Source organism: Archocentrus centrarchus, chromosome 14 (genome assembly GCF_007364275.1).
Source record: "Archocentrus centrarchus isolate MPI-CPG fArcCen1 chromosome 14, fArcCen1, whole genome shotgun sequence".
Classification (NCBI taxonomy): domain Eukaryota; kingdom Metazoa; phylum Chordata; class Actinopteri; order Cichliformes; family Cichlidae; genus Archocentrus; species Archocentrus centrarchus.
The window spans coordinates 29955895-29971093 of NC_044359.1; the positions used below are offsets into that span (position 1 = coordinate 29955895).

At 39.6% G+C, this 15199-nt stretch overlaps 1 protein-coding gene across 1 annotated transcript in view; it reads left to right on the forward strand.

Annotated features, from left to right (window-relative positions):
- gabra3 (gamma-aminobutyric acid type A receptor subunit alpha3) overlaps nt 1-15199 on the forward strand; it is a 121653-nt gene that overhangs the window by 17362 nt on the left and 89092 nt on the right. Inside the window, exon 2 of the mRNA XM_030746757.1 lies at nt 13277-13377. Within this exon, the coding sequence (XP_030602617.1) occupies nt 13292-13377 (86 nt within the window). The 5' untranslated portion in view covers nt 13277-13291. The remainder of the gene's footprint in view (nt 1-13276; nt 13378-15199) is intronic.

The following is a 15199-nucleotide window of genomic DNA, read 5'->3' on the forward strand; positions in this document are numbered from 1 at the left end:
AAGCACTGCATTTAAAGTCGTATTTATGTTTTTGTTTCTGGTGGCATGCAATAAATTTGTGGGTTTCTGTTGATAACAGTAAGTCATCTAAATGTGATGTTTTAAATGTGTGTTAATGCTGATAAATGTGCAGTTTCCTTGCCTCGGGCAAAATCTTCTTTTTTCATGTTGATAAATTAATGAGCAAGGTAATATTAGTAATTAAACCATAGAGCATTTAATGTACATTTGAAAGGACGCTGGATGGTAGGTAGCATCTTTTTTTGTGCAAGATTGTTGATTTAAGGTTAGCTCTCGTCTTACTCGTGCTCCGTTCTTAGGCAAACACTTTTTTTTCTGTTTGTTTTTATGATGGCATTAAAACAGCATTAGAATTAGCATTTCTCGATTGCCTCTCACCCTATTACAGCTGGCTGGATGGACGGATGCTCGATTAAACTTTTTCTCCAATCCAGATTTTTCTACCATTCACACAAGGCACTTGCATCCTCAGCTGTACCATTTAAAAAAAAAAAACAACACATAAATATTTTTGTCTTTTGTAAAAAGTTAAATAAATAAAAGGCAGATTGTGGAGAACAGATGCTGATAGATGTATCTGTCAGTGAGGCTCTATCAAAGGCACAGAATGTAAAGAGTTAAGATTGAAAGTCTACAGTCTGCATTGTTCCGACTTTGAGCTGCACACAGAGTAGCAAGGCCAGTGTTAATGCATGTGCACAGGTGGTCAGTGCTAGGAAAGGTAATGCTCTTCACCAGGAGTCCTTGATGAACTCTGACAGATTACACCTACGAGGCAGCCACCCTGTCTCTGGTTTAACATCTGCTTTCCAGTTTTTCAAGCCACGGCGGCTCTGACTCGCGTGCAGTGGTTTGGTTGTAATTGTAAAAGTCACACTGATTTACATGATTATTCTATTTATCTGATGAAATCTCTTCCTCCCAGCAGAGTAATGAATGTTATTGCAGGCAAAATTGCCCCATTACAGTCTCCTTATAATCATGTTTGATTTCAGCATTTATTTTCTCAGTTCCACTCTTACAATAGGAATTACTTTAACAAATAATTGATAGTGACTGGAAAATATTTAGTGAATAATGGGATGCTCTCCGTGAGATATTAACTTTCTTTAATTTTCTGGGTTAGAGGCAATGCGGTTTGTCGAGCTCCGTTGGAATCACATTCCATCCATTTCTTTATTGTATGCTTCGCAGATTTTAATAAATGGATATCAAATATAGTAGATTCAGCAGTATCTATAGAGAAGCTGTGCTCCACGTGTGCAAATGTGCTCAACTGGGTAAGCATTATATACGGCAGTTCTTTCCCTTTTGTAACTTGACAGGTCAGAATTTCTGATGGCTTATAGAAATATTGAATCAAGGTGTGAGCCAAATCGGCTTTATTCAGACCGAAGGGACTGTTAGATCAATCTGGCTGTGAATTTATTCTGCTCCCTCACTCTCACATGTGAAAGGGGAAATAAAAATGGGTCATAATTGATCAAAGTGGCCAGGGAGCAGCCCTATACGACTTGCTGGTGGATTTGAACACTACAGTACCTGCAAGTATCTACAGGAATTTGCACTTTCTCTTCCTGGTTCATCACTTGTTTCCTTGAGAGAAGCTAAATCCCATGAAAGCTTTGCCTTGTCAAATATCAGGTCTTATTTACAGTCACATGCACGTACTGTCACCACACGCTTGTGCAGCGCTTGCGGTTTACATTTTATTTCCGAAAAAGGTTCGAGTACCTTCTGAACATCAGATTACAAAGGTTTAAGGGCTGTGACAGTGTTTTGCTTTCAAGCACTTTGGTCTTTTTTAAAAAAAAATTTTATTCCCTGTCTGCTGTCATGTAAATGTACGCACACAGCATGAAAAGTCCAAATCTGTCTTTATAAAAATAACTCCATCTGTTATTTTTTTTAATTATTACTTTCTTTATGCTAATAAAGCGCTGATGTCATACATTTTTCTGCCCCTGTTAATGTGCAGTCAGGAGAGGATCTTTTTCTAAGTAGATATTTGCAAAACCAGTAAGTGAGAGACTTATTACTTCGATCCCTGCCAAGTTTAGCACTAATAAAAACCTCTTCGAAGTCACTTCACCTTATATTCAGACCAGATTAAATATGTTTAGCTTTGATTAAACTGGACCGTAAGGCCACTTTAGCTGTTTCGTGCCATAGTTTTATCATTCCTTTCAGCACCTCTGAACAACTCCCTCTAAGGATGAGTCAGCCAAGCCTTGGCACAGTGAGATGGAAATAACAGAATGAAATATATCTTTCTCTCTCTCTTCCCTAAAAAACAGCAACATAGGCTTATTGTCATGTGGCGCTCTGTTCATAATGGATCCATTTCACTCTCATTACATGTCTGTGAGGAAGGAACCCAAATCTTGACAAATTATCACTGGCGTAACATAATCGTGATGGGGCCCAGCAGAAATTGTTTTGCCTTGCAGCCCAATGCATTGATCATTTGGTTGAGAACAGTCTGGTGATCATTATATCACACACAGTCCCAAAGCAGAGAGAAAAATTGTGCTTCTTCCCTTATTAGAGCTCCACCTGTCTGCTTTGCAGAGGGAATCATTTACAATGGTGGCTCCCAGATCTTTTTTTTTTTGTCAGACCCACTGACAGATGCACTCACTCCATGTTCCAAATGGGTTATTATGAACTGAAGCGCATATCGTTTGAACTCTCTTGATGTAATGTACTGCAAAGTTTGAACTGGAGCATTTTGTGCCAGCTGGTGAATCTTTGTTTGTCCAATTTTAAATATTATCAGTTATATTTGACCATTTTAGCCTGATCTACTAGTATTTACTGTTTGAAATCTTTACCCTTGAACTGCTTTTGTTGCTTTAAGCTATTCTAGCTGTTCATGTATTTCCTTTATGACTCAGTCAAACTAGAGTAAAAATAGAATGGCAGCCTCCTTGCGACTAAAAAAGAATTGCCAAGTTTGCCAAGTGATTGCATTGAATTTTTTTGCTGTCGGAGACCAATTGCAAGTAGTTATGATGACCAGCTTGTCACTCACAGACTGAGCATGCAACACCCTCAACCTCTAGGTGACTACTTTCATCAAAGTGGCCAATCGGTGAAGGCGTGCAAATAGTCTGTGCCAATCAGTCTGTGCCATTGAGTGCAACTCATTTGTGATGCGTCTCTTTGCACAGGGGGACTTGACTCAACTGGTTCCATTAAAGCAAGGTTGCCAAGCGTTTACGTCATTTTGCAGTTAAATTGCTGTCCTGCAGCAACTTTGTCTCTGCTTGTGGAGGAATTTAAGTTTTAAATCTTTGTGGTTGCAAGTTCATTGCACATGGTCGCTATAAATTTGGTTTTGCAGCAGGCGATCTCCAGCCAGTGTTTTCTGTAGTGTTATTGTAGATTAGCTAATTATTTCAACAAACCAATCAATGTTTTACTTCTTTCTAGGTGTTGTTAATCTGTTATTCATTTTATTTCTATTCATACCAGTAAGAACTGTTTACTATGATTGTTTCAAGCATTTATCTATGACTTTAGTACTTTTTTGTTTAGTTACTGATTTGTTTCAAAGGACAGAAACTTCATGAATATATTCAGCTTCAGTGCATTTTGTGCTTTTTTTTAGGATTCTAAATCTGTGCTTTTCTTACTATCAGCTGTACTGAATGAAGTTACTTTCAGCTGCTCCCTTGTCACAAGGTATCACAGCGGGTAGCTCCACATGAATGTATGCATTTGAGTCTTTGTTCTTTAATATGATTTTAGACAACATCAAAATGGCGTACTGTCCTTAACACAAGTGTTTCCCTCAACTTTGAAACAATGAGTCCTATTTTAATGCATGTTGTAAATAATAGACTGCTGGTACAGTAGATGCACAGTGCAAACTAAATATGACAGGATTTGGGGCTATTTTTAGTTAAGAACCACATGGATTACATAGCTATAGAGCTGCGACCTGAATTCATCAATTACTGGAGTCATGGGTGTTTATTGGCGGATGAGATTACCTGTTTTCATTAACTCTTCCTTGTCATCCTGGACTGTGCAGTAGCTGCACCAGTAGTATTTTGCATACTGTGAAACGGTCTATATAACACCTTCAGTTTGAATTTCACTTTCATTTAGGTTGTGACTGCCAGTGTAACTATGAAAAATACACAGATTTGTCTTGGAGTGACATCTCGCTAGGCCCTGACACTTCTTATTCTACCACCTATTATCTTTGTTGCTCAGCAAATCACTCAGCATAGTTGCACAGTCAGATAATTTACCTACTTTGCATCAAAGGCATTTACAGCCTTTAATTCTGTAAAATGTGATTACATTATTCATTATATATGCTTTTATCCCCAGGAAAAAAAATAGACTGACAGCAGAATTGAAAACAAATGTTAGAAGAGCAGGAAATGGAGAGTGCTTTAGGTCTGCTGTCACTTTAGGCAAGCTATTTTTAATTTGCCAACAAAAGCACCACGTCTTTATTCCCCCTCCTTCGTATTCTCTGTTTCAAGCACAGTCTGAGCCCCGGGGACAGCTGGGGACCTCATTTGCATGGCAGGTATTGGTAAATCCAGTGCAGAATTGTATACAGTTAGCAGAAGCTGGTCTTTTAGTGCTTCTTTGCCTTTTTTATGGGAAGGACTTGTCGACACTTAATAAGAGTCTGGTATGTTGTCTAGATGAATTAACAGAACAGATAGATTATGGAGTTTATGGACTGATGAATGAAAACAATTAGGTGATTTTTTTTTTTTTTTTTTTAATTTAGTCCTTTGAAATCTCCACTGACTGTCTTTATCTTCATCTTTTTAACTAGAATTCCTCCTCTATTTGAACCACAAACTATGCAAACTGCCGGTGGTGAAACTGCACTGTGCTATGACTAGGCTTCAGGGCACAGAACTATCTACATGTTTTTAAAAGATTTATTCACCGGACATTTAAAGCCCTAAAGATGATACATATGCAGTGATGAGTATGAGTGGAAGTGAGTCGAATAGCTAGTAATATATGTCAGGAAATTAGCAATGCAATTTTCAGACAGACGTTAGAAGACAAGGAAATGATACCTCTGGTACCAGAGGGCATGGAGCAGTTTTTATGGGAACATAAAATCTTTAATGGATAACGATCCAGGATTATTTTTAACAAAAACACAGTGCAAAATGTACTGAAGGGTGGGACAGAGGGAGACTGAGGCTGGAAACCGAATGTGATACGTGAAGAAAAAAAAAAAAGAAAGATAAATCTTGGATGACAGACTGCAGCTTTCTGTTTACCAGCATTTGTTAAGCAACACAAGAATGGTATAATTTGACACAGTCTGGGTCTCGGCTTGCCCTTGAGCATGACATGTGTTGAAATGATTAAAAGTAACATTTCAGCTGATTTGCATGAACCATGCTCAATTCAAATGGTTACATTTACGATTCACCTCCTAATGTGGCTACTCAAGTAACCCAGTTTTGGGTGAATTCATGTGAAATAATGAGAGTGCTCATGAATTCTGGTTGAATTATCCTGATAAGATTATGTGATAGGTGGGCACAGAAACAGATTCAGATCACATATTGTTCTTCTTCCTTTACAGGGACCATCAGGATTGCAGTTCCATGTTAGGGAAAAACCCCTGTAATTTTTCTCATCCATGCTTTATTTTAAGCATCCATGCATTCATTTTCCTCCCCTTATCCAATTCAGGATTGCGGGTGGAGGAGCTGGAGCCCAAGTGACGTAGGACGAAAGTTGGGGTACATCATACACAGGTCGCCAGTCTGTTGCAGAGCTGTTTGGCAATTTTTGTCTTAATCATAAGGAACAAAGAAACCATTTTTCCAATATTGATATCAGGTGATCATCAGTACAGCATGGCCACTTCGGCCTCAAGGCTTCCTAAGCTTCCTCCTCATCAAACCTTTTGTTCATTGCAGTTTTACTGATTGTGATGCAGTCATAGCTGTTTAATCTGACAAAGAGGTGGTGAGACTGTTGCGAAATGCCACAAGCAACAGCACTGACGTATCTCTTTATTTGCTAGTTTGGGGGGCTTTGGAGTAATTTAGGTGACAACCTGCCAAGAAATCTGACATTTTAAAATAATTGGCAGTTCTCACAAGCACAGCTGCCAGTATAAAGACTTAAAGTAGATGTAGATCTTGGCTTATCTTGGTGCTCAGCTACTACAATCAATATTAGGACACCTCCATCACAGATGTAGTGTAGGAAGATAGTCACAGGTTGGAGCGCTATTAACGCAGCCACATATTTGAACGCTAACCCGGGTTGGATTTTTGCATCCACTCATTTGTTTACTCCTCCTGTAATGATCAGTGCTCTATGGTAACACAGAGATCACTGATTCCCCTGAGGAAAGCATTTGATCTTCCCTCTGTACGGTGGCGGGGGGGGGAATCTCTCAAAAGCACAATGAAAACCTTTAAAGTGCCACACAGCTGCTACACGTGTGTGTGTGTGTGTACTCGTGACCGTGTGACTACTGTACCTCAGTCAGTGAGCTTCTTGTTTCTCATCTTCTCAATGTTTTCAGACTGCATTCAGTGGAAGGTACACCAAGAAACAAACACATTAATTTTTAATTGAAGGAGACCATCTTTCTGTAAATTGCCAGGCTGCTTTATTGACTGTATTATTAATTACAGGTTAAATTTTAGGAAAGCAGTTGCTCTCCATCATAAAGAGAGTGCACATACAAGGAAAACTGAAACTGGAAATTTGTATAATCTGTGTCATGTGGTGCATTTCTGTGATGTATTAATCTGTTTGTATTTGGTCTCAGAGCACAACAGCAAATGTCATCTCTTTATGATTAAGAGCCCAGCATAAACAAAATGAGCATGTCTGTCATGCAGTGAGCAGTAATAATGTTTTTTTTTTTTATGTTTTCAGCTTCATTTGGTTTGAGGATATTATTTAGTACTTAATTCATTTAGTTTCAGTTAAGCTGTGGGTAATGGTTATATATGCATGAAGGCATATGTACAGTTTTGCATAAGAAAAGGGTTATTTTTAACATTAGCTTAACAGCAATGGAAAGAATCACAGTATGTGTGTGATTTCAGCATTGCATCTGGTGAATATAGTGTATACTTTTGAAAGTACACACTTGGCAGCAAGAACCCAAGTGTGCCCGAGTTTCAGGCCATGAACTGATGGCCTTCAGGATTTTCTGGTAGAGAGCAGACTTCATGGTTTCATCAATGACAGCAAGTCGACCTGAAGCAGCAATGCAGCCACAGACCATCACACTACCACCATCATGTTTGACGGTTGATATGATGTTCTTTTTATCAAATTCTGCATTAGTTTTCCGCCAGATGTAACAGATTCAAACCATCCAAAAAGTTCAGCTTTTGTCTCGTCAATCCACAGAATATTATCCCAAAAGTCTTGGGGGGTCATCGAGATGTTTGTTGGCAAATATGAGATGAGCCTTTGTGTTCTTTTTGGTCAGCAGTGGTTTACTCCTTTGACTGTCCCATGGATGCCATTTTTGCCCAGTCTCTTTCTTATTTTCGAATTACGAACTCTGACCTTAACTGAGGCAAGTGAGGCCTGCAGTTCTATAGATGCTGTTCTGGGTTCTTTTGTGACCTCCTGGATGACTCATCGAAGCTCTCTTGGAGTCATTTTGGTAGGCCGGCCACTTCGTTGTGGATAATGGCTCTCACTGTGGTTCACTGGAATCCCAAAGCCTTAGAACGGCTTTGTAACCCTTTCCAGACTGATAGATGTCAATGACTTTGTTTCTCTACTGTTTGTCTCTGGACCTCTTTAAGTTTCTTGAAGACATTTCACCTCTCATCCGAACAGCTTCTTCACTTCATGTGACTTCAACTGAAGAAGCCTTTTGGATGAGAGGTGAAACGTCTTCAAGGAACTTAAGGAGGTCCAGTCCCTTTTTTTCAAGCTCCAGAGACCACCACGACCTGGATGACCGAGAACCTACACAGACGTATTTCTCAGATGTTTCTTTAGATCGTGGCACGATGTTGCTTTTTGAGATCTTTTAGCCTGCTTCACTTTGTCAGACAGGTTCTGTTTAAGTGATTTCTTGATTCATCAGGTCTGGCAGTAACCAGGCCTGGGTGTGGTTAGTGAAATTGAACTAGGCTTTCAAAAAAAAAAAAATTGGTTAATCGGTTAATTCATGATTTAACAAGAGTGAACAAATACTTTGTTCCTCCAGGTCCAGGTAGGTTTGGAACGCTTTTTCCCTTAATAAATGAAATCATCATTTTCGTATTTACTCTGGTTATATTTCTGTACTTTTTCGGACCACTGTACATTTCTAGGTCATGCTGTGTTATAAATGATGTATAAATATAGCTAGGTATGTCCTTGTAAAAATTATATTTGGGCATGTTTACAGCAGAAGTGACTGCAGTGTTCATTCATGAAACCCTGACACGTTTATATGCTGTTAATCCAAAGAAGAGCATGTCTAAAAGGGGCTTTTAGGAACTATTCATTTTTACAATATGTGTCACCAAAGTAAAATTGGGAATTGCAAAATTCATGAAAAACAATAAAAATTAAGCATTCCATTTAAACTAGGCACATGCATCAGTTCTCGGCTTGAGCCCCATAATAATCGTTCCGGCCAGGCTCAAATAATAATTGAATTGGATCTGGAGCAGGAATAAATGGGACATTCACTCTCTCATGTAACTGGCCAGTAAATGAGAAAATTAAATAAATGTCACTATTGATGGCGTTTCAGTCAATAATGGTTGATAAAATGAAACATTGCAAACAATGGACACCGCTTAAAACCTGAAATTGAGTGTTGAACTCTGATACTGCGCACCTGCAGAACAAGTGGAATATAAACTGTCTTTGATGGTTCCTCCAACAGTTTTCATCTACACATTTATACAGAAAATCTCATCAATTTTTTTATTTTATTTTTTTTTTGGCAGATTACTTTAAAGCATGATTGTTCACAGCTGAGCCAAAAAGAGCTATTTTTCAAGTCAATATGACTTCAGAATCAGAATCAGAATCAGAATCAGAAGGTTTTTATTGCCATATGGGTGAACAGGTTCACAGCATTAGGAAATTGCTGCGGTACTTCGTGCTTACAGAAAGAAACAAATAAGTATAAAAACTATAAGACAATATACAAGTATACAAATTGCAAATATACAGAGATATTAGAGCTATAACTATAGCACAATATTACAAAATTACAAAATATACAGTGCAGAGACTAATTAAAAGATAGAAGAATGTAGACTATATTCCACTAATATGTACATCAGTGCAGTCAGACAGGTGCATAGACATAGGGTCATCAGCGTTTGTGGAGGGTGGTAGTAACAGTCTTAGGGTAATTGTTCATGAGTCCAACAGCAGAGGGGAAGAAACTGTTCTTATGGCAGGAGGTTCTGGTCCGTATGGACCGTAGCCTCCTGCCTGAGGGGAGAGGGTCAAAAAGTCTGTGCCCAGGGTGAGAGTGGTCGGCTGTGATCCGACCTGCACGCCCCAGTGTCCTGGAGGTGTACAGGTCCTGGAGAGATGGGAGGTTACAGCCAATCACCTTCTCAGCAGAGTGCACAACGCGCTGTAGTCTCTGTTTGTCCCTAGTGGTGGCTCCAGCGTACCACACAGTGATGGAGGAGGTGAGGATGGACTCAATGATGGCAGTATAGAACTGCACCATGGTCCTTGCTGGCAAGTTGAATTTCTTCAACTGCCGCAGGAAGTACATCCTCTGCTGGGCCTTTTTGATGACAGAGGTGATGGTGGGCTCCCACTTGAGGTCCTGGGTGATGGTAGTTCCCAGGAAGCGAGAAGAGTCCACTGTGGTGATGGGGGTGTCAGTCAGGATGATGGAGGGTAGAGGGGCTGTGTGCTTCCTAAAGTCCACTATAATCTCCACTGTCTTCTGGGCGTTCAGTACCAGGTTATTGTGGCCGCACCAGGACGCCAGACGTTTGACCTCCATCCTGTAGGCCGACTCGTCCCCGTCTGAGATAAGTCCGATGAGAGTCATGTCGTCTGCAAACTTAATAAGCTTGACAGACTGGTGGTCAGAGGTGCAGCAGTTGGTATACAGGGAGAAGAGCAGAGGAGAGAGGACACAGCCCTGAGGAGTGCCAGTGCTGATGGTCCGGGAGTCCGAGACATTCTTCCCCAGCCTCACGTGCTGCTTCCTGTTCGTCAGGAAGTCACAGCAGCAGTGAAGGGAGGAAGATGGAGGAGAGGATGAAGGAAGCCACAGAGCAGTTTAGGTGATCTTCTCATGTGCACACCAGGGTTATTATAGTTAACGAAAACGAACGAAATAACGAAAACTGAAATTGAAAAAACATTGTCGTTAACTGAAATAAATAAAAACTATAATTAAAAGGAAAAAACGATAACTAATTAAAACTGAATTGTGAGTTTACAAAACTAACTAAAACTAACTGAAATAATCGATAAACTTACTTTCATTTACTTGTTTTTTGGGGGGTTTTTTTAAGCCTTGTGGATTGATATGAAATCATTGTTTCCGCTCTCCGAGTTTAAGCTGGGAGCGCCACAGGACAACTGTGTGAGTGCGCATGTGCGTGCGCTCACCGCGCTGGTCCGCAAAGTAATGGCTGCGGTCTGCCGAGTCCCGTATGGAGGTTCTTTGAGTACAAACACCTGCACACGACCACAAGGTAATTAACACACACAATCCAGCTACACAAGCATAAATGCGGACATGAGGTCGGCAACTTCTGTAGGTTGTGTACAGAGGCCGCAAAGACCCTGCAGGTTTAATTAGCGAGCATCTAACCAAGCTAGCTCCAAAACAGAAGCAGCTTCAGGTGGTGAGAACATCAGGATGCAGCTGGATTTGAGCTTTGACTCCTTCAAAGAGTTTGTTTTTGTTTAACACCACATGTAGGCGTTATTAATCTGCTGCACTGATGCTGAAGTTTATTGTGGAGTTTATTGTAGAATTTATTGAGTTTGGGAGTTCATGTTTTTCTTTGTTTCTCCCTGGTTATGCTCATGTGTGTCCTTAATATTACACAAATTTAGCATGTCTTGTGAACAGTTGGTTGTTGACTATATTTCTTTAAACTGTATCTTTTGTCAAGTTTTCATTACACAATAGTCACTTTTGCGCCTTGAATCTTGCACCTGATTAGGTATGAAAATACTAAAACTAATACTGAAACTAACTGAAACTAACTAAAACTAAGCATGAAACCAAAAATAAAAACTAATAAAAACGAGCAAAACCACTCTGAAAACTAATTAAAACTAACTGAATTAGAGAAAAAAAAGTAAAAACTAACTAAAACTAAACTATAATGTAAAATCCAAAACTATTATAACCCTGGTGCACACAGTCTTGAAGACTGTGCCCATCCACTGGTAATCACAGTGTATGACTACTGCCTGTCCTGAGTTCTTCTCCCAGACAGCCAAAGGCCTTGGGTAACCATTAATTAGCACACAGTATGTGAAGTTGTTTATGCAGCCCGTACATGCTTGTTACAGAGATAAGGTCTGATCATTAATTAGACTAAAGTATATATTAAAAAATAAACTATGCAGTTTGCAACAAGCATGTGCTTAAAGGGATTCTAGAGGCTGTATAAATAGTATTGTAGTAGTATTGTATTAAAATAATTACTGGTTACCATTTCAGTTCTACATCTGTACATCTCTAACCAAGAGTCCTGCCTTATTTCACTGTTTGTGGTGTGTAAGCAGGCTTGTTATGGATCAGCAAATGGAGACTGAGAGGGGAACTGTTTCCAGCACAGAACAAAATGAGCCCATAATAAAATGTCCACACTTTGCTGATGTAGGAAACAGCTGTCAGTGTTTGTGTTCAGAACACCTGGTGATGCAAGGAGATGCAAAATACAGAAATGCATCACACTGTAATAGAAGAAAACCTTTTTGACATATTTATCTTCATTCCTGTGCTGTTTTTGTGGTGAGGCCGAAGTATATCATTTCATATCACTAACACCCTAAAGCAAATTCTTAAATATGAAGGCAGAGAATAAATAATGCCTGCTCTCATAAGCAAAGGGGAAATCTATACACACTGCTTTTTCTGAATTTGGGCAATACATTTTTTTTGTGTGTGTGTGTGTGTGCCCTACCCTATGAATAAAATCTGCTCTTCTTTAAGAAAAAACTGGCTTGTGTGACCACATCTCAAAAACAAACACTTTCAAAAGTGTTTCTAATCAGTAAGAAAAACTCAACAAATGGATGAAATTCAATAGTGTTACTTTCTGTACGAGCACACCAAGAGCACAGTGTGCAATTCAGAAAGAGTGAGAAAAAAAAACCAAAAACAGAAAGAATACCAGAAAAAAACACCTGCAGAAATCTCTCCAGCTTACTAAAATATTTGTTCCCAACAGATTCAGTCAGTTGCTGTTGAATCCCTGAAGAAGATATTTGTGCTTTCAAATCTGCTGCTGCCTTAAGTGACGCAGTATGAGGATTATAAAAAAATCTGCATTTGTAGGAGCTGGGCGGGATTGTTTTGCAGATCGGATGCAACATTTTAAAAAAGATCTGGGTTGGCGTCCTGTGTGGGTAAACTGTTTTTACTGTAGGTGTAGATCACTTATTCGTGTTGCAAGGCAAACTTTTTCCATTTGCAGCAACTTTCTTCTCCATTTTCTCTGTCACCATGGTGACAAGTTCTACCCCGAGAGCCTTTCTGAAAAAGGTCAGACACGAGTTGTCCTATGCTTAAAAAAAAAAAGTGGTCCTGTTGACCCTCAAAAATACAGTTTATCTTTTTGTTGTTTGGAGAGAAAAAAAAAACTTGGTACAACAATGCCAAAAATTAATTCCAACTGTGAATCACGGTGGAAGGAGCATCTTGGCTTACAGTCAATGAAGAAAAAATGTATTTAAATTTCTAACCCACAGTATTACAGTATGTCAAGGCAGCAGCCTGTAACCTGACTTATGCAAAGACCCCAGGTGCACTAATAAATTGAGAGCAGACTGATGCTACTAAAGGAGGTTCGGAGTTACTATATTTAGTCCAGCTGTTTGTGATATTTAATCATAGTTTAGTCATGTTGTTTGTAAATGTGACGTAGATCAGAAAATAGTTTATGAGTAATGCATTCAAAAGTCTGAGTAATTCCACAAGGTTCACAAAATTATTGTACTGTATGTTCAGCTCTGAACATTTTTATGTTTTGGTGGCATTCTGCTTTGAGCTGTTTTCCAGTCTACAACATAACACCATCCATCTGTGTGTCTTCTTTCTTTTCTGCAGAGCTCAGGATAAACTATGGCTGCTGCACACCGGAAGCCTCAATCAGTGGACTTTGGTTTGTGGCTCCTCCTCCTGCTCCTCAGCCTCATTCCTGAAGCCAGGTACACAAAAATCAAGTCTCCGCTGTTGATGTGCTTTGTTTAATAACTTTAATGATCTGGTTCACTTCTGCAGTCTAACCAACATGACACCTACACCTACACATTACACCTACAGGAGCTGCTCTGCCATGAAGCTCCTGGTGCACAGTTTTTGTGCTGGTATTAATGCCAGAAGAGGTTTAGAACTGTGCACGTACTCAGTCGGCAGAGCACTGGTGACTTATCCAGCCTGTGGTTCCTAAATGCTTCCATTTAGCCTCCATTAGAGTTGATAGTGGAATATCTAGGAGGGAAGATATTTCACAAACTGAATGTTTCAACAGTGGCATCTTATTACTGTAGCACCCTCGAATCCAGTGAGCTATACAGAACGGCCCATTCTTTCCCAAATGTTTGTAAAGGCAGACTGCGTGGCTAGGTGCTTGATTTTATACACCTGTGGCAATGGGAATGAAAACAGTTGAATTCAAGAGATATGGCCCAATACTTTTATCCATATAAGGTGTTTAGTGGTCCAGGACCTTTACAACTGGGTGATTGGGGAAAAAATACTCCACTTCTTTTGCTCCTTGCACTTTCTGAAACTTTTGTACCCAAGGACTTCTAAGACAGCACAGTGAATTTTTTTTAGCTGATGTTTAAAATAGAACACATGACACTATGTCCTCAAAAAGGCCTCAGAAGGCCCCAAAATGAACAGACATAAAATGAGCTTATCTTCCAATCTAAATGTACCTTGTGCTCTCTTCTCCACTGGTCTAAATTTCACTGACTGGTGAATTAATTTGCATTGTGCAGCACACCACAGCTATGATTGTCCATTCACAGCATTTTCACTCCTGCATCCTGTGCACATTTTTCAGGCTGTGTGTTAGAGTCAGCGAAAAAAGAAAACTCCAGCATGTCTAGGAGTCATTTTAATCATACTCCTTGTAATTTCAAATGCAGAGATTGCACAGGTTGCCATGTTTGCATTGTTGATAAGGTAGGATGTTATGGCAGGGAGACGCGACGGACTGTAAATCACTTTAAGATTTTTCACGCTAGGAATGGCTTGCCGAACCTGGAAGAAAGCCGGCCGGGGAAGGAAATCAGAACACTGTGACAGGGATTAGCCCAGTTTGCTTTGTCATTGTGCCACTTGGCTCTCCTTGCTTATTAGGAGCACACAGTGCTTGTAATTACATATATTAAATAGAAATGTGTGAGCAGGGGAAGGTGCTGGCCAAACCTGGCAAGAGATCTTTTATAAGAATGTGTGCACTGTCCTTAATGTACCTTTGGATTAAGCCACCTGCATGTAGGGTATGTAGAATAAGTGATGCATACAGACTAAAATGACTTTGTAAAATTATTTTGTCCAAAAAGGTATTCAAAGAAAGAAAAAGAGGAATGAACTGTTAAATAACCTAATTTCTAACATTCAACTAAGTGAATCATTGATTTGTGGTTTCAGCTCTGTGTTCCATTTCTACAACATTGTCACATTTATAATGAGAAGTTTACCATTTATCTAAATAGATGTAGCAGAGCCAGCGGTATCTGGTGTCCATTTTATTTAACACGTTGTTTTCCTTCGCCAAAACCTGGAAAGTCTGTCCTGTCCTAGTAGTGACCAATGTAATCTCAAACTGCTGGCCTCAAGCAGTGATGAGCAGCAGGCAGTAGAGATCTTGTAAGCCCAATTTTTTTCAAATACACACACACACACACGCGCACACACACACACACACACACAGAGTTCTTATTTGTCAAACTTATTGTCTCCAGCTCCAGTAAACACTGACTCGGTGGCTTCACTTAACATTTCTCACAGCTGATC